Below are 27,582 nucleotides of genomic sequence, written 5' to 3'. Positions count from 1 at the left end.
ATGGATGGGTATGGATGGCTGGAATGGGCACATATCAGCGCTGTGGGCACTACACATCCAGCCCACATCACTGCTGCCACCGATCTCTCCCCTCTCCACTCACACTGTACCAATAGGTACGGGGAGGAGAGAGAGGAACTGGACATGATGCGGGTTTGTCTACAAGTGATCGCTCTGTCATTTGACGGAGCGATCACGGGGTAACTGGCCGCTATCAGCGGCTGTTTACCGTGATCCGTGATGCGTTGGGTCCTCTGGACCCAGCGGTCACAGATGTTCTCGGGTGTGAGCAAGAGTGGAGCGTCATAGTACGCCCTCCCAGAGTTATCTGACTGAGCTGCAGCCGTCATTCAGCTATAGCACGGTCGGCAAGTGGTTAAGAAAAGAAGATGTCAGGGGCATGACCGGTATGCGAACGGAGTGAGAACTGCAGACAAAGAGCTCCGTACTAATCAGCTTATTTTATCCTGTTCCCGGGCAGTATAGTGCTCCAAAACCGGAGGACGGTGTCTCCTCACATTCTGGAGCTTTCGGTGACTGCAATTATAGCTGCAAAAGGAAAATATAAGTCGCAGCAGGACCAAAAAAACTCCAAGACCAGGGAGGGGCAGGTCACATGCTCGTCTGACGCCATCTTGCCTTCACAAGTGAGCACAGCCACAAGGCATTCGGCTGCAGCTATGGAGTCTCCAACTACTGCCTGTCCCTTGGTGCCTGAGCCCGTTGTATCAGGTGTGAGTTTGCCAGGTGATATCAGTCTAGAGGAGGCGGCAGCAGCCACCATCACTAAGCTGATCCTGGACGCTATTGCTAACTCTAAGGCCGCGTACACACGGGCGGACTGTATGGCCTACTTAGTCCGTCATACAATCCGACGGACAGTCCGTCATACTTTCGAATGAACGGACTTGACCACACACGGATGCACAAACAGTCCGTCGAAAGCTTGCGCGATGACGTGTACAGCACGTACGACGGGACTAGAAATAGGAAGTCCAATACACAGCAATGCAACCTTCCGCCGTGTAAATCCTTTCTGAGCATGCGCCATTCTTAGTCCGTCGAACTAGCCTACTGACGAGCGGATTGTCCGCTGAAACCAAAGTATGCCGGACAGAATTTCGAAAAATCCGAAATACTTAGTACGCCAGACTGCACGCTGAAAAAGTCCGCTGAAGCCCACACACGAGCGGACTGAAATGTGTTTCAATGGACTAAGTAGGCCATACAGTCCGCCCGTGTGTACGCGGCCTAAGGCAGATTTAATGCACAGAATAGACTATCTTGCTTCTGAATGTACACTGATTCGGCATGACATGGATAAATTCAGGGGCAGATTGAGTGAAGCAGAGGATCGTATTGGCACAGTGGAAGATGTGCAAGGCTCACATGTAACACAGCTGGCTGATCTTCAATCCTTAGGTAAAAACCTGACTAATAAGGTGGAGGATGCAGAAAACAGACAGAGGAGGAAAAGCATATGAGTAGTGGGGTTGCTGGAGGGTGCTGAAGGGCCCCAACTGGCATATTTTCTCAATAGTTCTTTATGAAGTTGCTGGGGATGCCTGCTATGCCACCAACATATGTGGTTGAAAGGGCTCACCTAATTCACATGGGAAATCGCTCTTCTGGTGCACCACCTAGAGCCTTCCTGGTTAGATTCCTCAACTTCAGAGACAGGGATCACATACTGGCTGAAGCTAGGAAAAGGGAGGAATTAACCTTTGAAAATGTGAAAGTGGTGATGTTTACAGATTCCTCTGCAGAGACCCAGAAACCTCGCCGTTCTTTCACCCAATGTCCGTTGAAGACTCCGGGAGAAGAAAATCACCTATAGCATGCTATATCCTAGCAGGCTGTGGGTCCCTCATCAAGGTACTGTTCACTTGTTTGACATGCCGCAGGAAGCTAGCAATTGGATTGACACCTCCAGGATTCATAAATGGTATCTGATAGTAGTTGCTGATATTTATACCTGTAAGTTGGTATTGGTTAATGATTAGTCGGCGCCACCCTTCCATATACAATTGCTGTATGACTTGATTAGTAAGCCAGCTGCCTTCATGCACCTCCCTCTCCTCATGGCTGGAGACTTCAATACAATTATGGATTCTGTGTTGGATTCTTCTAACTAGGACCCCATCCTTTGAACTTTTTACATGGGTTGAGTCTGCCTCTCTGACTCAGTTGTGGCGATGGAAGAATCCAATCCAATATTCATATCTGTCCAAGACTCATAAATCTTCCTCTAGAATTGATTTGGCGTTTGCCAACTCCCAGATGTTGCAGTTTGTGGACAAGGTGGGTTATTTACCCGGGGGGACTTTCAGACCATACCCCCTTATCAATAATTTTCACAATTATGAAAATGTGGTGCTCACAAATGTTAACAAACATGTGTAACCAAGTGTGCATGAGTGCAGATGTGAATATACAAAGCAAAAAACATGTAAATAAAGTCCACATAAATGTGCTAAATGTTCTGATCCGCTATGGGAAAAAAACGTTTGAAGTGCAATGGACCACAGACGCTCCAGGACTTTTCAGGTGCAGAAACGCCACCCCACATGTGTCCCCACTCACCAAATGACGATGACCCCCAGCTTTGCAGTCTGGGGGTCACTTCAGGCTTATGTGATGGTATAATAAAATAAATAAGATTGCGCTATGGACAAATTCTACCTGTTCACTACACAGGTTAGGAGGAAAACTGAGCGAGATCAAGTAAAATAAAAATAAAAATAAATAAAAGTGAACTCCAAAGGTTAAAGCTGCCTGTGCTTGAAACCTATCCCTAGAAGTAGGGGTAGGCTGGAAATCTGAAGTAAGAATTGAGCTTTGGCGCTAAAACCTTTTTCTTATATTTTTACGTGCACTGTGGGTGCCAAAATTATGTATATGTGTGAAGTGATCTGTAGTCTCTGCTAATGATCTAAATAATTATTGTGAAATAATGTGGGAATCTCCTAAAATCCACTGTATACGTGATGTCTACCAAAATACGTGTGTTGAAAGGAAAAAATAAAGAGAGAAAAAAAAAAAAAAAAGGAGAAAACAAAATGTGTATCTGTTAACTTGCAGCTCAAAAATACACATATGTTGCAAGAAAATAGTGGATGAGTCGCATGAAGATAAACAATTAAAAATGATAATAATACATGCGTGCTTAGTGATCATACGCAAACCATAAACCAATGTCTATAATATATGCTCTATGTTCAGAATCCTCAAAAGTGACAGTCAAAAAACGTTTGTAAAAGTACCAAGGAAAAATGAAAAGTAAAAAATAAAAAATAAAAAAATAAAAATTAAAAAAATTCTTTCACTGTCCAACAGAAATTTGTTCAAAATCGCATCATTTAGTTGCTGGAAAACGCATGGAATTTCTGTCAGGTGAGGGGGGTAGAGCAAGGTGACTAGTGCAGAAGGGTTAAATGCATTCCTCTCCGGTGCGCCACTCTGTGTTAAAAAAGGGTGTATATATGCGCTCACCAGATCAAGAACCCACAAGGGGTTAACCGAGCAGTCACAGTATGAGCCACTGTGCAGCTTTCCTTGGGCTCTGCTTCTGCTGTGCTGGGGGAATGCTTTTACACTTTTCCTTCCACAAATGGTCCGTTTAGCAATTAAACATAGGAGGAAACAGAAGTACAACCATAGTGCAATACTGTTGTTCAATGATTTATTTGTTTAAAAGTTAGGTTACTCACAATGTCCACTAAAGACAAATCGCCTTAAAAGTAACTGCGCCGGCGTTGCTGCTTGTATACCGATATGAGGTGCACGTCCTAGGCCACGCCCACGACTCATAAATCTTCCTCTAGAATTGATTTGGCGTTTGCCAACTCCCAGATGTTGCAGTTTGTGGACAAGGTGGGTTATTTACCCGGGGGGACTTTCAGACCATACCCCCTTATCAATAATTTTCACAATTATGAAAATGTGGTGCTCACAAATGTTAACAAACATGTGTAACCAAGTGTGCATGAGTGCAGATGTGAATATACAAAGCAAAAAACATGTAAATAAAGTCCACATAAATGTGCTAAATGTTCTGATCCGCTATGGGAAAAAAACATTTGAAGTGCAATGGACCACAGACGCTCCAGGACTTTTCAGGTGCAGAAACGCCACCCCACATGTGTCCCCACTCACCAAATGACGATGACCCCCAGCTTTGCAGTCTGGGGGTCACTTCAGGCTTATGTGATGGTATCCAGAGAAGCTCAGGAGTGGTGTTGTGCACATCAGATCAAAGGATTTCTTGTTGGAATTTCCCAGCAGAATCATAGGCACCAAAAAAGGATAACAAAATTGAACTAATAGTGAAAAGTACCATTTGAAAAGGGATTTATTCCATATAAAAATGGGTACTTACAAAATAGTTGATAAAAACAGGCATGTAAAAGGGATTAGGGATGGATCCGGACGCTGCTCACTGCGGAATGAAAACGTTTTGCAGAATGCTATTTGCACCTTTTTGGGCTCTCCCAGCGGCTGTGCTCTGCCTGTGGGAATGACCTTTTTTCATTCCATCATCAGCATGGTTCCCATGTGGATGGTGATTAGTCCTCTGTGTGGGGGATGTTTTCTCCTTTCCTCTATTTAATACGGTCAGTGGGCCTGGAATTAGGTCTTTGATAACGTCCTGTAGATTGGCGAAAAACATGTCGATGTGTTTCCGGTGGCACTGACGTCATTTCCTGCTCCTTGGAACACACTTCCTGGTTTCTGGAACGCACGTTGTGAGCAGCATCCGGATCCATCCCTAAACCCTTTACATGCCTGTTTTCATCAACTATTTTTTAAGTACCCATTTGTATATGGAATAAATCTCTTTTCAAACTGTACTTTTCACTATCAGTTCCAATGTTTATCCTTTTTTGGTGCCTGTGATTCTGCTGAGAAATTCCATCAAGAAATCCTTTGATCTAATGTGCACAACACCACTCCTGAGCTTCTCTGGATACCATCACAGGTCATCGTAGGATGTTAGCCTCACATCTTTCAGAATTGACTCAGACTTCCTTAGTTTACAGGGCAGAGGCATTTTTTTTTTTTTCCAGAAATTTTTTTATTGAGTTTTACAGAATACAAATATAAAATACAAAATACAAACGGTTCCAGCAAGGCATAGAAACACAAACAAAAGGTCTAAAGGTGTAAACACATTCGCCTGGAATCCATATGCATAAACAAAGCTTTATAATGGCCAATTATTGTCAAACAGTGAACATCACCAGTATATAGCACATATAGATAGGATACCATAGTAAGCATTAATAGATCAAACGAACATGAAAGATCGTATTAATAATATGTCGAAATCTGCTATATCTGAAACAGAACGTACGTCCACCCCTACAGGGAACTTGCTGTGGACGGGAGAAGGAGGGGAAAGGGAGGGGGGAAGAGAGAAAAAAAAAAAAAAAAAGGGGGGGGGGGGAAGTTTCGTAAGGAAAATCTATTGGCAGAGGCATTTTTTGACCAGGGGGACAAGAATGACCAACTTTTGTTTTTTCTGGTTGCAGATCAGAGGGCTGAGACCAATATTCTGTGCATTAAGACTGAGCAGGGGGTTCTAGTTACAGGCTCATCGGATATTATGGCCACATTTGTGCAGTTTTATTCTAAGCTGCATACACAGCTTCCTGCTTATCTGGAGGTGGCGTTGGAGTGGTTGTTAACTCCTTTGCCCATGCCCACTTTGTCAGACCTAGATAGGGATTTGTTGGAGGCGGACATTACGGAAGAACAGATTGAGTTGGCCGTCAGGGGGTTTCCTCCACATAAAGCTCCCAGGCCCAATGGGTTTACTATTGAATGGTATAGACAGCATATTATCCTACTGGCTCCCAGGTTCAGATATAGAGAAAGCATTTGACTCTGTAGAATGGATATTTATGGCTGCTGTGCTGTGTAAAATGGAATCATATAGTAATCCGGTGGCGGTGCTGCATATTGGAGCTACGATGTTGACATATCTTTTCGGTAGGCTGGGGCACGAGACATGGGTGCATGCTATCTCCCTCTTTATTTGCATTGCTAATCGAGCTTCTGGCGATAGCCCTGCGGGTCTCTCCGGAAGTTCTGGCACTTGAGATAGGAGGCATTCGTGAATGCACTGCTCTTCATGCAGATAACATGTTATTTTTTCTTCAAGATCCAGGCCCATCCCTATGAATGTTTTTTGACATATTGACGACATTTGCAAGGTTTTCCAGTCTCAAAGTCAATTGGACTAAGTCAAGTGTGATGTCAATTGACAATGGGTCTTAAGCAGTTGCCGATCCTAACATCCCTAACATCAGGGCACCCAAGTTCACATACCTTGGTATTCAGATATCACCAAGAATGGGGGACTATATGACCCTTAATTTATTACCCCTCATTCCAATGGTTAAACGTAGATTGGAAGCATGGAAAAATGTACCTTTGTCATTGATTGGAAAGGTGAACCTTCTCAAAATGAAAATATTGCTGTTATTTTTATATTTCCTTTGAAATGTGAAACGTATGGTTGCGTGGATTCTTTATTTCAAAAGAATGAATAGTCTTTTTATCCTGATCCTATCCTAGGATCAGTATTCACACCTTAAAGGATCCGATGGGACGGGGGATCTGGCATTGCCAGATCTCCACAAATACTTCCTAGCAGGACAAATGGTATTGGCTATTGAAGAATAAGTAGGATGCTGCTACTGTCTTGGAGGCAGCAACCCTTGGATCGTGTGAGGGTCTAGCTAAATTAGCTCAAAGAGGTTCACAAGTGCAGTCCTCCTTAATAGGATCCATGAAAGTAACGCTCAGGGCATGGGATATAGTGCAGGAACTCATTACTCGGGGACACATTTGGTCTCTCCATCAACTCCGTTGTGGTTAAACCCGAAGTTACAGCATTTCAGTGGCATCCCAGATCCAGTCATATGGGCGGGAGTTGGAATGAAGAGGCTGCAGGATGTGGTCGAGGCGGTGGAGGTCATGTACTTTTGTTCAACTCAAGTCCAGGGATGTTAGTTGTTTATGTATAGTTATTTGGTCCCTGTGACCTGTTAAGCCTGGGTATGCCCTTTAGGCTCTGTGTTTAATGTACTATCTCTTTTCTTCAGACAAAAATAAGAAAAGAAAAAGAAGATGTCAAGTTTCTGGATGAACTGCCAGTAGTGGACACGGCCTTGATATGGTTTTCTCGTCATGCAATATAGACTCTTGATGATGTGGTCACATCCAAATATGTCCGAGATAGAAGGATAAATCAAGATCTTAAGATCTATTTGATGGCTGGTGGTCCTGTGAGCTCTCAGTAGCATTGGTGTCCATATCTAAAACCATGGAGGTTGGCTGGAGAGATCTGAGCCAGCTATTCTGGACAATCTCAATAAATCCCAGATATTGGCCTTCTTCAATAATTTGAAGCTAAATGTAGGTTTTATGCACTCATAGCCAAGGCTACAGATGACAACTCTGTATTTATTCCACAAGGTAGACGATTACTTTGTCAAAGAGGATCTAACTTTACAGATTCCTGCTAAGTCAGGGAAAGAAGGGCCAGGTCTTATAGACCAGGCAATGAATTCAAAAGACCTAGAATAACACATCAAGAGGACAAAAGTCTTAGCCCTTGTACACAAGGTCGGACATTCCGACAGAAAATGTCCGATAGGACCGTGTTATCGGATAATCCAACAGTGTGTGGGCTCCATAGGACTGTTTCCGTCGGAATATCCGACCGACAAAGTTTTAGAGCTGGGCTATAAAATTTTCCGACATCATGATCCGATCGGACTTTGTCCGATCTTTTGTAGAGAATTCCGATCGGACAAATTCAGATCAAATTCCTATACCAAAGCTATTGGCTATTAGCCTGAACGTAGTCCCGTCGTAACGAAATAACGTCATCACGTTACGAACGATCTTATTTTCCGAAAACTTTGTCGGACCGTGTGTATGCAACACCAGTTTCGGACAAAATCCGTCAGACAAAATCCGACAGATTTTGTTGTCGGAATGTATAACCATGTGTACAAGGGCTAAGAAGTTTTCTTCTTCCATGGGACAGAAATTCCAGAAGCCTTTTTGATGGTGCACTGCACGTGTTTGCCAGGTGGGTGCCAGGCTCTTAAATTTTTGTTAGGTATGTGCGGAAGAGATCAAGGATCTCCTAGAGCAGTGATGGCAAACCTTGGCACCCCAGATGTTTTGGAACTACATTTCCCATGATGCTTATGCACTCTGCAGTGTAGTTAAACATCGTGGGAAATGTAGTTCCAAAACATCTGGGGTGCCAAGGTTCGCCATCACTGTCCTAGAGCATGTTTTGTGCTGACAAACCAGCCCCCTTCTGATAAAACAGGGAAATTTATTTATCATGTGTAGAGACCCTGCTTCTTCATGGGGTGGCAAAGGAGGTACCTTATGGTGAGTGCTTTTCAGGTGTTTACTCTCTGTTTTTTTATGGTGCAGAAAAGATGAGAGGGTGGAGGCTTGTGATAGACCTGAAGTATTTCAACAGGTTCATCTAATAGTATAATTTCAAGATGGAGTTCTTATAGATGATTATGAAGATAGTAAGGCAGGCAGACTGGATCTAAGAGACGCACAAAACTATATGGCGTTAACCTGGCAGTAACGCACACAAAACTATATGGTGTTAAACTGGCAGTAACACACACAGAACTATATGGTGTTAAACTAGCAGTAACGCACACAAAACTATATGGTGTTACATTGGCAGTAACGCACACAGAATTATATGACGTTATACTGGCAGTAACACACACAAAACTATATGGTGTTAAACTGGCAGCAAAATCAAAACAGACAGTGTTCAACCGCCACTACAGTGATGCTATTTGAACTGTCTCCTTATTAACTATACACTAATGTAAAGATTACTGACACGGTCTCACTACACTACACTGAAAATATCTGAGCTGTCCGTATTCTACACTAATGTATGTATGAGTGACACGGTCTCACTACACTAAAGTAAAACTAAACTGTCCCCAATCTAGCTGCACACTTTGCAAAGCTGAATGATGGTCCTCCTTACTACATTCACACTATCCCTAGACTGACACTAAACTAATATTCTACACTGAAAATTGAAGCAAAATAGCACAGTATAGCACACTAACTAATAGCACTGAACAGAGCCCTGTTCTATCTCTCCCCACGCCAAAATCACACTGAAAATGGCTGCCATTGAAAGAATACTTTTATACTTTGGGGCAGAATGAGCCATGATGGGATAAAGTCATGATGACAGTGTCCAATCATGACTTTGACAGTGCTCGGTGCCCTGATTGGCTGAAGATCTCACTGCTTCAGCTAATCAGGGCTTGCAATGCACTGTTTAGCGCTGCAATGCATTGTGGTCGGTTTGAGGGCCGAACAAATGGTCAAACCTATGCTCGGGTCGAACCGTTCGCCCATCCCTACTGAAGACTGTTTTTCTGGTGGCGGTGACATCAGCCAAAAGGGTTTCAGAAAAAGAGGCCTTAGGGTGTAAAGAGCCCTTTACCACATTCCTGGATAACAGTGTGCTTCTTGTTACAATGATAGAGTTGGTGCCTAAAGTAGCTTTCAATTTCCAAAGGTGGTAAGAAATAGTTCTTCCCAGCTTTTTCTCAGAAAATGGACAGATTAGTCCTCTGGATGTTGGTAGAACTTCTTATATTGATGCCATGTCAGAATTCCGGGCCATGGAGCATCTGTTTGTGATTCCATCTGGAGCCCACAAAGGTAAAAAGGCTTCAAGCAGGATGATTACATCCTGGTTAGTCAAAGTCATCTCCTTTAGCCTACGGGTCCAAAGGATTGGTGATTTCAGAAGGGATAACAGCACTCTACACTAGAAGTGTTTCAGCATGATCGGCAGCAGCTTTTCATGTCTCTCACTTAAACTATGCGTGATAGAGCCCCATAGCCAAACCATTTAATAGACCTTGTCACATGATTAAAGTGGAACCAAAGAACTATAAGCAAAACTTTTTTTGCATTTTGGCTAGAATAAGGGAGAGTGGGAGGGTTGTAACCCGTCGTTTGGTTTTTGGCCATCTGTGTCCCATTGGGGATATCCTTCACTTCCTCTCCCATATCCAAAACAGGAAATGGAGGAAGTCCTTCCAAAGGAGGTTGTCACCGGGAACACCAGAACTAGGTTCCCCATTGGAAGATTTTCCCTTTATTTCTGTTCTGGTGACAATCCAAATTTTGGGATTTTCTATCACTTTCACTCTTGGAGATATCAGTGAACAGGACAAATAGAGGGAGTGAATCTCATTATCAGGGGCACAGACAGCAATAAAAATCTGCCCGGGGTTCTAATCCCTCTCTACTCTATCCAAAACTAAAAAAAAAAGGTTTTAACTTTAGTTACACTTTAAAAACATTCTTAAGCAGGCATATATTTCTAAATAAGAAACAGAATGTCTGTCTTACTGCCTGAGATCCTCAAAGCTGCTCTTCCCCTGAAGTCTGCAAGGAAACCAACACTTCAAGTAGTGCCAGTCTAATAATTTCTGACCCACTCTTCACTTAAGGGTTGTCCTATAGACATTCTGAGGCTGCAATTGGCTAAAAATTGGACTAGGCTGACAAATGATGTAATGTTTCCACCTACCTATCTTCAGTCTGCTCCTGCAAAAACCTAATATCGCTCGGTTAGTCTTGCCCTTTGAATGTGAAAATAATATATTAATAATAGTATTTTTATTATTTCTGTATGGAGCGAGGAAGGGTTGGGACCTCTAATGCGTTTTTAATGCAGTTAGGGACTCCATTGGGGAAATTTCCTGCCACTTCTTGTTCTGGTGACAACATCGGAAGGACAGGAATTGAGGGGAAACTTCCAAGAGAGACAACAATAAATAAAAAAAATTTAATCCAACTCTATGTATTGTTTTAAGTGCCATTTGAGTGAAGTTTGGCCCATAGTGTTGAAATACTACATTCTTAAAAAAAACTGTAACATTCACTTTTACCATATATATATATTTATATATATAATATATATACGGTATATATATATATATATATATATATATATATATATAAAGGAAGCATGTATCTACAAAACATCTGTATACAGCAGAGGACGTACCTTGCAAACTGTGGTCCAGTTGACTCATACCACTGACTAGAAGCAGTGATATCCTCATCACGAATTGTCCGGTCATACATCCCTAGTGCATAGCGACATATAGCTGCAGACATAAAAACAAGACATATAACTTGTTTTTTTGAAATATACAATATACACTGTATATATAACTGGGGCCCAATTATCTTTTAAAAATCAGGGAAATGGAAGAGCATTTGTGTTGCTCACCGCAGTGAGCGAAGTGTATGCTCTCATTATCTGAATTGCATTAAACATAAGTTATTAAGGAGTCTTTTTTGGTAGGAGGGTTTTGTATTGTCCTTGCATTTTTATTTGATATAATTTACAGCAGAAAGTAAGGAAAACTGTTTCGTTTTCATTTTACTTTATGAAAAAAAAAAATAGAAAAAAAAACAGTGGTTATTAAATACCACTCAAAACAATGATATAGAATTAATTTGGATACAGTGTTGCAAGGCTGAGTAATTGTTAGCCAAACTATCACAACACTAAAAACTGAAAAATGGACTGGTAATAAACAATGTGTAACATGCTTTATGATGTCACATTGTATTATACCATCTAGTATTGTTTTATGCAATATCATAGTTACATAGTAGGTGAGGTTGAAAAAAGACCATCAAGTGCAACCTAGGTGTGTGATTATATGTCAGTATTACATTATATATCTCTGTATGTTGTGGTCGTTCAGGTGCTTATCTAATAGTTTTTTGAAACTATCAATGCTCCCCCGCTGATACCACCGCCTGTGGAAAGGAATTTCACAAACCCTGTTTCCCCGAAAATAAGACCTAGCGTGATTGTCTGTGATGGCTGCAATATAAGCCCTACCCCCCAAATAAGCCCTACCCTGTTTCCCTGAAAATAAACCCTACCCTCAAAATACAGTAAGTCCTACAAGGATTTTAACTAGGGTTTATTTGGGAGGTAGGGCTTATATTGCAGCCATCACCGACAATCACGCTAAGTCTTATTTTCGGGGAAACGGGGTAGTTGCCGCTCTTACATTAAAGAACCCTCTAGGCAGTTTAAGGTTAAACCTCTTTTCTTCTTAATTTAATGAGTGGCCACGTGTCTTTTTGAAATCCCTGCTGCGAAAAAGTTCTATCCCTATTGTTGGGTCACCAGTATGGTATTTGTAAATTGAAATCATATCCCCTCTCAAGCATTTCTTCTCCAGAGAGAATAAGTTCAGTGCTCGCAACCTTTAATCATAACTAATATCCTCCAGACCCTTTATTAGCTTTGTTGCCCTTCTGTGCACTCTAGTGTTTTTTTTTTTATTATACCCTAGGCCAGTGCTGGTAAAACTTCTTAAAAAGGTGGGCCTCAATTGTGATCTCAATATCACCAAAGGGCTGCACATAAAATTCAGTGAATATTTAGTGTCAGAGAAAGCAGACAGTCAAAAACTATGGGAATGACGCAATAGATGGTCAGAGACTGCAAACATAATACAGGAGATGGTCAGAGACTGCAAAAATGCTGCAGGAGCCTCAGATACTGTGAACATGCTAAAGGAGTTGTTGGAGACTAGGGACAAGCTTCAGGAGCCTACAGGGGTTCAGAGGGCCGCACAAAAAGGCCTCAGGTTGAGCACCAGGGCCCTAGGCTATCATGTATCTTATAAAGCGCTCACATAGTATAACTTCAGATGTCGAGTGTCCAGTCAGCAGGGTCAGCAGGAGAAGGCGGAGATACATTCTGCGGAGGCCGGACGTGTACAAACTCCGCCCGCTTTCCAGTTCTCTTGTACGCTGTCCTCACAAGGCAACTACATTTCTGCAATAAAAAAATTAAAAAGTTAGTTCTAATAAAACTGACATACGATTCTCCATAGTGTTCAACTTTCTAAGATGAGAAAGAGGGGCAACCTTTTGCACAACAGATGTAGGTGAAGAACACTCCCCCGAGGAGACCATTAAGAAGTCATATGCACAGAATGGTTACCTAAACACACTAGTTATTTTTGCTGCCCTCTTTCTTCATAACAAATATAGTAGGTGAGGCTGAAAAAAGACACATCAAGTCCAAACTATGTGTGTAATTATATGTCAGTATTACATTGTATATGCCTGTATGTTGCAGTCGTTCAAGTCTTATCTAATAGTTTTTTGAAATCCCAGCTGAATCAAACCACCCGTGGAAGGAAATTCCACATCTTTGCCGCTCTTACAGTAAAGAACCTCCTACGCAGTTCAAGGTTAAACCTCTTTTCTTCTAATTTTAGTGTGTGGCCACGTGTCTTATTAAACTCCCTTCCGCAAAAAAGTGTTATCCCAAGTATTGTATTTGTAAATTAATATCATATTCCCTCTTAAGCGTCTGTTCTCCAGAGAGAATAAGTTCAGTGCTCACAACCTTTCTTCATAACTTATATCCTCCAGACCCTTTATTAGCTTTGTTGCCCTTCTTTGTACTTGTTCCATTTGCAGTACATCCTTCCTCAGGACTGGTGCCCAGAACTGGACAGCGTACTCCAGGTGAGGCCGGACCAGAGTCTTGTAGAGTGGGAGAATTATTGATTTATCCCTGGAGTTAATCTCCTTTTTAATGCATGCCAATATTCTGTTTGTTTTGTTAGCAGCAGCTTGGCATTGCCTGCCATTGCTGAGCCTATCATCTATTAGGACCCCCAGGTCCTTTTCCATCCTAAATTCCCCCAGAGGTTCTCTCCCTAGTGAGTAGATTGCATTCATATTTTTGTCACCCAAATGCATTATTTTAATTTTTTCTACATTAAACCTAATTTTCCATGTAGTTGCCCACCCCATTAATTTGTTCAGATCTTCTTCCAAGATTTCCACATAGTGCGGAGAAGTTATTGCCCTGCTTAGCTTAGTGTTGTCTGCAAATACAGAGATTGAGCTATTTACCCCATCATCTAGGTCATTTATGAAGAAAATTTAACAGGATTGGTCCCAGCACAGAACCTTGGGGGACCTCATTTGCCACTTGAGTATTCCCCATTTATCACCACCCTCTGAACTCGCCCTTGTAGCCAATCCATGTACTTACCCTATGGTCCATGCCAACGGACCTTACTGTGTACAGTAGAAGTTTATGGGAAACTGTGTGAAATGCTTTTGCAAAATCCAGATACACCACGTCTATGAGCCTTCCTTTATCTATATGGCAGCTATTGGTTTGGCAAGAACAATTCTTCATAAATCCATGCTGATTACTGATAATGATACTGTTTTCCTTAATAAAATCTTGTATATAGTCCCTTATCATCCCCTCCAAGAGCTTGCATACTATTGATGTTAGGCTAACTGGTCTATAATTCCCAGGAATGTATTTTGGCCCTTTTATAAATATTGGTGCTACATTGGCTTTTCTCCAATCAGCTGGTACCATTCCAGTCAGTAGACTGTCAGTAAAAATTAGGAACAATGGTCTGGCAATTACTTGACTGAGTTCCCCAAGTACACTCGGATGCAAGCCATCTGGTCCCATTGATTTTTTAATGTTACCTTTCCCAAGTCTATTTCTAATTCTGTCCTCTGTTGACCATTAAGGTGCTTCCTGTGATGTGTCATGAGGACAAGCACTGCAGTTTTGATTACTGAAGACCCCTAATTCCCTTGTGAAGACTGAGGAGAAGAATAAATGCAATACCTTCACCATCTCCCTATCCTTTGTAACCAGATGTCCTTCCTCATTCTTTATGGGGCCAATATGGTCTGTCCTCCCTTTTTTACTGTTTATATACTTAAAGAATTTTTGGGGATTTTTTTTTTGCTCTCCTCTGCTATGTGTCTTTCATGTTCTATCTTAGCCGCCCTAATTGCACCCTTACATATCTTGTTGCATTCTTTTGTAAAGTCTGAATGCTGATGATGGTCCTTGTTTTTTTTTTCGAAGGCTTTCTCCTTTTCTTTTATATGCATTTTTACATTAGAGTTAAGCCATCTAGGACTTTTGTTCACTCTTTTAAATTCATTTCCCAATGGGATGCACTAGCTAATGCCCTTATTTAATATGCTCTTAAAGCAAACCCATCTCTCCTCTGTTTTTTTTTTCCAAGATTTTATCCAAATTTATATCTTCTAGCAAGGTTCGTAGTTTAAGGAAGTTGGCTCTTTTGAAATTCAGTGTCTTTATGTTACATAGTTACATAGTAGGTGAGGTTGAAAAAAGACACAAGTCCATCAAGTCCAACCTATATGTATGATTATATGTCAGTATTACCTTGTATATTCCTGTGTGTTGTGGTCATTCAGGTGCTTATCTAATAGTTTCTTGAAACTATTGATGCTCCCCTCTGAGACCACTGACTGTGGAAGGGAATTCCACATCATTTATGCTTTTACAGTAAAGAACCCTCTACGTAGTTTAAGGTTAAGCCTCCTTTCGTCTAATTTTAATGAGTGGCCACGAGTCTTGTTAAACTCCCTTCCGCAATGTTTTTTTAGCCCTATTGTGGGGTCACCAGCACGTTATTTGTAAATTGAAATCCTATCCCCTCTCTAGCGTCTCTTCTCCAGAGAGAATAAGTTCAGTGCTCGCAACCTTTCTTCGTGACTAATATCCTCCAGACCCTTCATTAGCTTTGTTGCCCTTCTATGTACTCGCTCTATTTCAAGTACATCCTACCTGAGGACTGGTGCCCAGAACTGGACAGCATATTCTAGGTGCGGCCGGACCACAGTCTTGTAGCGCGGGAGAATTATAATTTTATCTCTGGGATTAATCACCTTTTTAATACATGCCAATATTCTGTTTGCTTTGTTAGCAGCAGCTTGGCATTTTGTGTTTCCTATTTGTGTGATTTATACTAAAGCTAAAATTGACTTGTGATCGCCGTTTCCTAAATTTCCCCGTATTTCTACATCTGTGATCAGATCTGTATTGTTGGTAATCAGTAGATCTAGTAACGCTTTGTTTCTAGTTGGTGCATCTACCATATGACCCATGAAATTGTCCTGCAAGTCATTTAGGAACTAGCAAGCCCTTAGACAAATCTGTAGTTCCCTCCACCCAGTCTATGTCTGGATAATTAAAATCCCCCCACTATGATAACACTTCCCATCCTTGCTGCTAATCCAAATTGTGATAGGAGGTCCTTCTTCCCCTCCTCCCTCAGGTTAGGGGGCCCATAGCATACTCCCAGTATTATTTTCCCATTAGCTTCATCCCTTTTGGAGCTCTACCCATAAGGATTCCACCTCCTCCCTAATTGATGTAATCTCTCACATTCACTTGTGCATTATTCTTGATGTATAGGCATACCCCTCCCCCTTTTTTTACCCTCTCTATCCTTGCGATAAAGAGAATACCTTTGAATGGTTACCAGCCAATCAAGAGAGCTGTTGAACCAGGTCCCTGATATTTCCATAAAATCTAAATCCTCCTCGTTCAACAGTATCTCTAGTTTACCCATCTTGTCCGCCAGGCTCCTGGCATTGGTGAACATGCCACATAGTTTAGACCGGTTGCATACTGCCCCCTTATTGGCTGCTCCGAGATTGCAAATAGGGCTTGTTACTATACTATATTATATTTAGTGGCAGAATGAAAAGTATACTGCAAAATAAAGCACACACAATCAGAAAATCATATGGAAAATACAGATTTCGATGTGATCGTACAATAATCGGATCGTTCATACAGAGCTTTCGAGAGCCCATCAGGACAGTTCATTCAATATTATTCTATCGGACATGCACGGAAATTTTTTTTTCGTATGATGTCAGATCAAATGATTTCCATTTAATCAGTACAGCTATTGTTCGAAAATGCAATACAAATGCATTACAACACACAACATCATGTCCGAATTTTATTTCTGTCATTCGGGAATTTTTCGTGACTTTAGTAAACTCAGATCCGATCTGAGATTAGCATGCAATAAAAAACGGACAATCATTCGTCTGATAATCTCATTGTGTGTTTACAGCATAATGCTTTGAAACAAGACCAGTTTGGAGTTAAGATAGAGTACAGTAAGAACGTATCAGTTGCATGAAAGCCAAGTACAGCATAAAAAGTAGATTCCGCTAGTAGGTTAAATAGTAATAGACCCCTGTTGGGGGCCTGTGGGGGGTAGTGATTAGAGCATATTTCCATTGTGCAAACCTCTCATTTAAATTGGTCAGCTATTATAAACATGCATGATGCAATCCTTCCCTCTTTTATCACACAAACTCTTTTTTTCAGCCACTAGGTGGCAGGAGAGCTGCACCGTATCTTTTGCTGCTAGTGTAAAAAAAAAACCAAAAAAAACAAAAAAAAAAAAAAACTGTCACTCCATGTCATGTATACAGTATACCTTAGAAAAATGTATCGCATTTATTATGTTATATCTATTCTTACTCTCTGTACTTCCCCTATGTAACAAATAAAAATCGTTTGTAAATGAGAAAAAATGTATCAAACATTATATTACATAAAGGTAAATTGCAGAGCACTTGATGAAATCTTTCAAAGTGCTAAGTGGGAGATTTGGCCTTTTTCTCTGAACCTTTTGGCTTTATACAGGAGCTAGTAAAAAATGCAAAGAGGGGTCTTGTGTGGTAAAATAAATAATATAATAAAAAAAAAACTACTGTATATTTTTTGTATGATATTTGAATTCAGGCTGATGATACCCTAGTTTATTATCCCCCCCCCCCCACCTATCATTAATGGCATTGTAGTGTTAGGGCTCATTTAGGCCTCACTCACACCTATGCAGGTTGCAGTTTTCATATTGCAGATGTATTTAGCATTTTTCAATAAACATTTTTAGACCCTGGCCCTTTCCATAAAATGCACAGATGTGAACTACATCCATAAGAAACCATGTTAATTGGACTGTAGTGTGTTTCTGCAAAACTGAAAATGCACTAAAAAAATCACTTCTCTGCCTTTTGGCTAAGATCAAGTGTAGTATCTGTTCTTATCAGTTACCAGGAGGTCACGCTTGCTACCGTCCCTGTTCTACGGCGAGGTGGAGGGGGGGGGGGCGTTTGCTATGCAAAGCCTGCTGGTGTAAAGGTGACCCGGAGCGGTTCGTAGCCGAAAGGGAAGTCTTCTGATGGGGACAGAGAACCACTGGTCAGCGCCGGTAGGTCGGGGCCCTGGCCTTCTGGCCTAGATTTGGTGCAACCCTGGAACTGTCAGTTTTTTGGCAAGGAAAGCCGACCCCTCCATTAGAAGGGGCTGAGGATTTCAGTGAGTACTTCCTGAATATAATTAGGTAGGGGTTATGGGAGTCAGGGGAGAGTACAGCGACCGGTGCTCTCTCTAAGCTTCCAGAAGTCCCATGCCTCCTGGTGGGAAAGGGGGGCTTCCGCCCCTTGCAGTTTTTCGGTTGGGAAAGCCTGCCCCTTTTCGGTATTATTGAGGGGAATTGGCCGGTACCGCCAAATGTAATTAGGTGGGAGCACTGGGACCTATGGGGGGTTTGCCAGTTTACCCCCCCCCCCCATATGGCGCTCATGATCTTCTGATACCTTCCTGTCTGGGGTGGGGCTGCACTAGGTCTGGATCGGTGGCCAGGGTTGCTAAGAAAAGCCAGTGGTGAATGTGCCCCTGAAGTGGCAGTTCAGGGGTGCCGTCTATTCACTGTGATGGAGATCACTTTGAGTTGAGGCACCATGGTCACTTCACCACAACACACGTTTTTCGGACCTGCCTCTAGGGCCGAGCCTTTTGGCTAGGACCAGAGGAATTTTTTATTCCTGGCCGGAGGGCCGGCCATTGTATTGCACAATGGTCACTTTTCACTCTCTCCCACTTCCTTCTCCCCTACTTTCTTTTTATTTATTCCCCATGTTTGTCACTTTATTGTATTTTTTTGTTTGATGTGTTACACGTTTGCCACTGTGTGATGAGTAGGGTGTGGGTCCTCGGGCCAACCCTGAAAGTCTTGAGAGGAGGTGTCATGGCCTTCTGGCTTAGTCCGCCTTCTCTCATGGGGTCTCCCTTCGGGGGAGCCCCACCTAGTACTTGGGTGGGTCTGTTTCGGCAGACCCTCCAGAGAAAGGGGGACTGTCTGGCTTCGGTCAGAAAGTCCCAAGTGAGTACCTCAGTCCCCGTCAGGAGCCTAAAGCCCCGGGGGATTAGGGTAAGGTCCTTCCTCGTGGAGGACAGTGTAACACCCGTTGCACGTTTTGTGTCAATCTTTATGTGTGTGCACTTTTTTTGGCACCGGGTGGAGCTTTTTCGGTGTGTTTCACACGCCACTGGCTTTTCAAAAAAATAAAAATAAAATATGTTTTTGATTGTTCTGTGTTTCAATGGCTGCAGGAATCACTACTTCCCCCTGTTCGTCTGGAAGTGTTTTAGGGCAGGGAGAGTCTAATCAGCAGCTGAATATTTATGCAGCTTTGGCCAGTCCCCAGAGAGAGGTGCCTAGATGGTGGCTTGGAGTCTGTATAAATATTCTGAGACTGAGGAGGCGATCACAGTCTAGGGTGGCTGTTTTCCCTTAGGTCATTTCGTCCTGTGTCTGTTTTGGAATACATTTTTCATATTTTTTGTGCAGTGACTACATCAGCCAGTAGATGTCAGTGTTTATAAGTTTGTAGCTGATATCTAGGGTTAAATTCTATGTCTTCTCTGTATATTAAAGTTTTCCCATTTCCTGTCTGCAGTCAAAGTAGATCTATAGGCAAAATGTTTTTTGTTCATTTTTGATAGAGCAAGGGAGGGTTATAACCCCTGTCTGATTTTTTTTTATCATCTGTGTCCCATTGCAGAGATTTCCCTTCACTCCCTGTCCAATAGCCAAACGGGAAGTGAAAGGAATTCCATGCAAATTAAGGGGATCTCTTGGGGACCCCCAGGTCACCGGAACTAGTGTCCCCATTGGAAGATTTCCCCACAATTACTTTTCTGGGGACAAACCAAAATTTGGGATTTTCTTTTACTTTCACTTTCAATGATAATGGTAACAGGACAATTAGTGAAGGTGAATCCCCTAACTGGGGCACAGGCAGCAATAAAAACCTGACAGGTGTTCTAATCCATCTGCACTCTATCCAAAACAAAAAAAAAAAATAGTTACACTTTAAGTAGCAAAGCCCATGTGGATTGTGCACTTTTCTGTAGAGCTATTGTGACGGACTGGGGTTTATATTGTCACAAAACAGACACCCCAAAGCAAAGTACATATTCATTTTTTTAATTCTAAATATCTCCCTTCTATTCTATCAATAACCAGTAGATGGCAGAGAAGGTACACGAACAGAGTCTATATAAGGCCACACACCATGTGACTGGAAATTAAACTACTTCCAGCCATAAAGTCAGTGGTCATATCTCATGCTGTTTGTGTGATTCTTTGCAGGTATGTACTCTAAATCGTTCCTAATTTGTATTAACCTGTGATAGAAAGATTCCTAAACATCTTGAGCAGATGCAGAAAAAGTCTCAGCAGATTTGATGCTAGAGTTTTGCTGTAATTAGAAGTTTAGAACAGCATGTGTGAGAAACAAGTGAAAAGGGCATAAGAACATGAAAATACTGCATTAGTCAGAACAAATGTCTATTATAAGCACTAAACCGTTCTAAATAGGTATATTTAAACCTGATTTATGGAATTGCATAGATTATAAAGCACATGTTTTCTGCTATTAAAATGGAGAAAAAAACTATTGTATGTAAAGCTTATGCATTGCGTCATACAGACATGCAATGTGCACCATCTAGTGGTTAAAAAAGAGTACTACCGAGATAATATTTGTATTAAAGCAATGCATTGCCAGTATGATTATTGCACAGTTAAAGTGTACCAGAGAGATAAAGATAATTATCTATAACACTGAATAACAGGGATATAAATATTATTAAAATATAGTAATGTTCATTGTTGTAACTACGTTTTAAAATACTGTAGTTAAAATCTGTATTATATATGGTTAATGGTTATAAACATGTGACTATAAAAATGTAAAAGATGTATTGTTATGTAAAAATGAAACTACTTCCAGCCATAAAGTCAGTGGCTCATCTTAATTCTCATCACAATCATCGGCTCTCTTAATTCACATTTTGAGGCCAGTAACACTATATACAGAATTTCTAATGGTCTGTGGTTCATCAAGGCTTACTTTGCTAAGAGTTTGCTGAAGCTGACTGAAGGGCTGTTGTCTGGGGATCAAGCCTGGTATCACTGGAAGGAAGTGTCTGCAAGATATTGGAAGGTGGCAACCAATTATCCAAGGATATTATTGAGTACAGACCCCTTTGAGAGATCCTAGAGACTGTGTGCTGCTGCTATCTTTAGAGTAAATATGTTCATACCACCCAACATTGAGATGGGAATGAGGGACACCTACTAGCAATGTATGTAGGCATAGGACATGCCCCCTGCCATGGCCCCTTAAAGGAGGAAAAACAAAACAAAAAAAAGGTTAATTAAATCCACAAGTGCTTTTTTTTACCACTACTATTCCTTTATATTGGCTTTTAAAATTGAAAAATACAGCAATTTTAAATTTGGATGAAAGGTTTAGCACTGAGAAAACTTTTTGAAGGATAAAGAGTGCATTATATATACAACTATACAGATCAGGCCAAAATGAAGGACAAATGAGGAGGAAAGAGGGACAGAGGGACATTGCTCCAAATCAGGGACAGTCCCTCGAAATCAGGGACAGTTGGGAGCTATGTATGTTTGAAGGAGATATTGTGTCTGGTGTCCTGAAGAGCTCAGTCTTTAAATTCCTTGTGAAAGTACTTTACTCAGAGTAAGATGAATCTCCTAAGGTTGCTGCTACAAAGCTTGGACCATCATTTACTTGTGCAAGGACTTGGCTCGCAGTATAAAAGGGGAAAGTTCAGTGTCTTCAGGTTGCTACTAAAGGTTACTGGAATATCTCACAATTATCCACTACTTATTCTCATTATAATGATCGTAATTGTGTGCCTGGCTGTGGGGCAATTATTGGGAAAATAATCCTGGGAATCTACTCAGCATCATCTCCCGGGGGTAGCGCTATAGAAGTAAAGGGAAAAATCCCAAATCAGACACTAACAAAAAGAAAAACCTCATAGGGGGAGATGAGTTAACCTTTCCCCAGAATGTGGAAAAAAAATTGGTTTTAGATATACATTAACGCTTTAACCACTTCAGCCTCGGACCAATAAATACCTTAAGGACCAGAGGTCTTTTTGCAATTTCGCACTGCGCTGCTTTAACTGGTAATTGCGCGGTCATGCAATATTGCAACCAAACGAAATTTGCGTCCTTTTCTTCCCACAAATAGAGCTTTCTTTTGATGGTATTTGATTGCCTCTGCGATTTTTTTTTTTTGCGATATAAATGGAAAAAGAGCGAAAATTTTGAAAAAAAAAGATATTTTCTTCTTTTTGTTATAAGAAAAATCGAATAAACTAAATTTTAGTCATACATTGAGGGCAAAATTTATTCAGCCACATGTCTTTAGTAAAAAAAATGTCAATAAGCGAATATTTTTTGGTTTGCGCAAAAGTTATAGCGTCTACAAACTAGAGTACATTTTCTGGAATTTACACAGCTTTTAATTAATGACTGCCGATCTCATTTCTTGAGGTGCTAAAATGGCAGGGCAGTACAAATCCCCCCCAAATGACCCCATTTTGGAAAGTAGACACCCCAAGGAAATTGCTGATGGGTATGTTGAGCCCATTGAATATTTATTTTTTTTGTCCTAAGGGATTGAATAATGACAAAAAAATAAATAAAAATTTTTTTTTACAAAAAGTTGTCACTAAATGATATATTGCTCACACATGCCATGGTTATATGTGGAATTGCACCCCAAAATACATTCTGCTGCTTCTCCCGAGTACGGGGATACCACATGTGTGGGACTTTTTGGGAGTCTAGTCGCGCACGGCACCCCGAAAACCAATCACCACCTTCAGGATTTCTAAGGGTGCAAATTTTTGATTTAACTCCTCACTACCTATCACAGTTTCGAAGGCCATAAAATGCCAAAATAGCACAAAACCCCCCCAAATGACCCCATTTTGGAAAGTAGACACCCCAAGCTATTTACTGAGAGGCATGTTGAGTCCATGGAATATTTTATATTTTGCCAAAAGTTGCGGGAATATTACAAACTTTTTTTTTTTTGCACAACGTTGTCACTAAATGATATATTGCTCACACATGCTATGGGCAGAAGTCAAATTACACCCCAAAATAAATTCTGCTGCTTCTCCCGAGTACGGGGATACCACATGTGGGGGACTTTTTGGGAGCCTAGCCACGTACGGGACCCCGAAAACCAAGCACTGCCTTCCGGATTTGAATATAAAATGCTATAAAAAACAAACTAACCAGAGTCACCCGTAACACTTATACGGTGATCAGTGGTGAAAGGGTTAACTAGGGGCAATCAGGTGGTTCAAATTTTTATTAGGTAGTATATGGGGGTCCCTGGCGCTATATAAAAACCTGACGGGGAACCTAAATAACTAACTGGCTAACCAGCGTCACCAGTGACACTTATACTGTGATCGCTGGTGAAAGGGGGTGAAAGGGTTAACTAGCAGCAATCAGGGGGTTAAAACCATTATTGGGTAGTATATCGGGGTACCTAGCGCTATAAAAACCTGGCGGTGAACCTAAAAAAATAACTAGCTACCTAGCGACACTAGCGACACTGATGCAGCGTTCAGAAAAATGATCGCTTAGTGACACTGGCAAAAGGGGGTGAAAGGGTTAACTAGCGGCAATCAGGGGGTTAAAAACATTATTGGGTAGTATATCGGGGTACCTAGCGCTATAAAAACCTGGCGGTGAACCTAAAAAAATAACTAGCTACCTAGCGACTGTAGTGACACTAATGCAGCGATCAGAAAAACGATCGCTTAGTGACACTGGCAAAAGGGGGTGAAAGGGTTAACTAGCGGCAATCAGGGGGTTAAAAACATTATTGGGTAGTATATCGGGGTACCTAGCGATATAAAAACCTGGCGGTGAACCTAAAAAAATAACTAGCTACCTAGCGACACTAGCGACACATGCAGCGATCAGAAAAATGATCGCTTAGTGACACTGGCAAAAGGGGGTGAAAGGGTTAACTCTAGGGGCAATCAGGGGGTTAAATCTTTATTGGGGGGTGATAGGGGGCTACCCTGGACCTAACACTAACTGTCCTGACAGTTTTTACTGTCACAACTGACACTGAATGCATTGATCAGTAAAGAAATGATCAATGCAATCAGTGACACTGTGACTGGGGGGGGAGGGGGGGGCGGGGGGGGATCGGGGGGCGATCGGGGGGGGGATCGGGGGGGGTTTGTGTGCCTCTGTGTACCTACATGTCAGTGTAGTGTTGGTGCACACTTACTTTTACTGTTCTCCTCGTAGTCCGGTCAAAAAGACCGCCCCGAGGAGAATGACATCACTTCCTCCTTCCTGTGTAAACAATACACAGGGGAGGAAGCTTCTCATTGGCCAGGAGCGATCCAGAGGGGGTGGCCGAAAACCAACGGCCATCCCCTCATCACGGAGCGCTCCTGGACCGAATCGGACCGCCGTAACCAGCGGGAGGGGGTCCGATCAGACCCCCCACCCGCTGGAAGGCAATCACGTAGATGTACGTGATTATGCCTGCCTGTGCCATTGTGCTGACGTACAATGGCAATACGGCGGTCCTCAAGTGGTTAATTTTCTTTTTCCATATGACTTCTTCATAGTTTGCCTAAAGCTAAACTGTAGTTTTATTTTTTCATTCAGCCGGGGGGCTGAACAAAGGTAAAAAAAAAAAAAAACGATTTCTCTATCCACACAAATGAAGTGGATGGAGAAATCCAGCCCCACCTGAGATATTGGCTTCTGACAGTAGCATCTGCTACTTTCAGATATTATACTGATTAAAGACTGCAACTGATTGGCTGCAGCCGCTGATTGACAGAAGTCAATCAAGCGTTTGTGTTCTGCTGAGCAGGGACAGCCACACACACACATCGAAATTTGGCTAGCCCCTGCAGTGTCTGCCAATCTTAACTGTGGGCATGGCAGGGGAGTTTCCTTTCCTCCATGCTATGTGATGATCAGGTCCCTCTTTTAAAGGTGGTTATTTCCTGCCCTAATGACACAACTGAAAGTGAAGGAATATCTTCTTAAAGTATATACTGTATCTCATAAAAGTGAGTAGAGCACTCACATTTTTGAATTTTTTTTATTATATCTTTTCATGTGACAACACTGAAGAAATGACACTTTGCTACAATGTAAAGTAGTGAGTATATAGCTTGTATAACAGTGTAAATTTGCTGTCCCCTCAAAATACCTCAACACACAGCCATTGATTTCTAAACAGCTGGCAACAAAAGTGAGTACACTCCTAAGTGCAAATGCCGAAAGTGTCAATATTTTGTGTGGCCGTCATTATTTTCCAGCACTGCCTTAACCCTCTTGGGCATGGAATTCACCAGAGCTTCACAGGTTGCCACTAGAGTCTTCTTCCACTCCTCCATGACGACATCCACCTTCCATTTGAGGATGCCCCACAGATGATCAATAGGGTTTGGATCTGGAGACATGCTTGGCCAGTTTATCAACTTTACCCTCAGCTTCTTTAGTAAGGCGGTGGTCTTCTTGGAGGTGTGTTTGGGGTTGTTATCATGTTTGAATACTGCCTGCGGTCCAGTCTCCAAAGGGAGGGGATCATGCTCTGCCTTAGTATGTCACAGTACATGTTGGCATTAATCGTTTCCTCAATGAACTGTAGCTCCCGCAATGTCGGCAGCACTCATGCAGACCTAAACCATGACTCTCCCACCACCATGCTTGTAGGCAAGACACACTTGTCTTTGTACTCCTCACCTGGTTGCCACCACACACACTTGACTCCATCTGAACCAAATAAGTTTATCTTGGTCTCATCAGAACACAGGCCGCTGTATGGTCTTGGCCACCATGCTGCAGCAGCCTAGGCCACAGTGGCGGCTGGTGCTCAAAATTTATTTTGGGGGGGGGAGCACAAACAAACTGAAAAATACTGAAACCCCCCATCAATTGCAGCCTCACTGTGCCCATCAATTGCAGCCTCACTGTGGCCATCAATTGCAGCCACTTGTGCCCATCATATGCAGCCACTTGTGCCCATCATATGCAGCCACTGTGCCCATCATATGCAGCCACTGTGCCCATCATATGCAGCCACTTGTGCCCATCATATACAGCCACTTGTGCCCATCAAATGCAGCCACTTGTGCCCATCTAATGCAGCCACTTGTGCCCATCATATGCAGCCACTTGTGCCAATCAAATGCAGCCACTTGTGCCCAGTATGTGCAGCCACCTATGCCCATTATATGCAGCCACTCGCGGGGCTCACGGCTCTGGCAGTACCCCCAACGCCCCGCGTTTGGCTCTGACAGACCTCCGCTCCAGTGTTGTCTCCTCCGCTGAGTTCGCTCTTCTTCCTAAGTGCCAGGCATCCAATAGAGTGGTCTGGCGCTTTGGAAAATCGGGAAACAGATCTGACGCCCTGCCTCCTGATTGGCGGGGAGGAAGGTAAGTGTGAAAATAGCAAAAATGAATGAATTCGCCATCGTCACACAATTGGGTGGGATCAGGGCGCACTCTCTGTGCCCCAAGCCCACCCTATTTTGAAGCCTATTAGAGCCTCTGGCTCTAATCAGGTGCTTCAAAAACCACCCATCTCGCCCCCTCTCACCCCTGCCATAGGAAAGGGGCTGGGTGCATGGATGGGGGGGGGGGGTGGCCACTGCTATGTCATCTTTATGTAGAGCAACAATTCTTTTTTTCAGATCCTAAGAGAGTTTTTTGCCATGTGGTGCCGTGTTGAACTTCCAGTGACCAGTATGAGAGAGTGAGAGTGATAACACCAAATTGAACACACCAGCTCCCCATTCACACTTTGTAAAGCTCACTTTTGTTGCCAGCGGTAATGGCTGTGTGTTGAGTTATTTTGAGGGGACAGCAAATTTACACTGTTATAGCTGTACACTCAATATTTTACATTGTAGCAAAATGTCATTTCTTCAGCGTTGTCACATGAAAAGATAAAATAAAATATTTACAAAAATGTGAGGGGTGTACTCACTTTTGTGAGATACTGTATATAATAGATCAATTTTCAAAATCAAAGATTCTACCCTTCACCACTATATTTAATATTTAAATAATGTTTTGTCTTCTGGTGCCCCACTTTAAAGGTATAGAACTTTGCTGCACTCTTTACAAAACATCATCAGAAGGTTTATTGGTCCTATGATCTAGATAGCTAGAAGATACAATGAAACAATACATTATTCTGCCTTAAGGGTTTAGTGCAAGTGCAACTTATGACCACCCTAAGTCACTTCTTGGTGCTCCCTTGTAATACAACCTCATTGTCTGCACCATTTCCAACCCAGAGGTCATAGCCCAGTCAACAACCAGGAATGGTTTTCATTGCATCTGAGAAGCTGTCCCCAACAGTCATCGTAGAGAGAGCCCGTCACCCCTTTGCAGCATTATTAATGCTCCATGGCATATATTTAATCTCTTTCCTGTCCATATT

The 27,582-nt window shown here is 42.1% G+C and overlaps 1 protein-coding gene and 1 pseudogene across 1 annotated transcript in view; one reads left to right on the top strand and one right to left on the bottom strand.

Annotated features, from left to right (window-relative positions):
- Positions 1-27,582, bottom strand: part of LOC143974600 (discoidin domain-containing receptor 2-like) — a 226,407-nt gene that overhangs the window by 51,828 nt on the left and 146,997 nt on the right. Inside the window, exons 3-4 of the mRNA XM_077476166.1 lie at positions 12,765-12,907; positions 11,105-11,207 (exon numbers count right to left, since the gene is read on the bottom strand). Of these exons, the coding sequence (XP_077332292.1) occupies positions 11,105-11,207; positions 12,765-12,828 (167 nt within the window). The 5' untranslated portion in view covers positions 12,829-12,907. The remainder of the gene's footprint in view (positions 1-11,104; positions 11,208-12,764; positions 12,908-27,582) is intronic.
- On the top strand, positions 17,964-18,096 carry LOC143989436 (U2 spliceosomal RNA; annotated as a pseudogene).

This window comes from Lithobates pipiens, unplaced genomic scaffold (genome assembly GCF_037356315.1).
Source record: "Lithobates pipiens isolate NorthernLeopardFrog02 unplaced genomic scaffold, aLitPip1_a1.2 Scaffold_1, whole genome shotgun sequence".
Classification (NCBI taxonomy): domain Eukaryota; kingdom Metazoa; phylum Chordata; class Amphibia; order Anura; family Ranidae; genus Lithobates; species Lithobates pipiens.
This window is presented reverse-complemented; position numbering and strand designations above follow the sequence as displayed.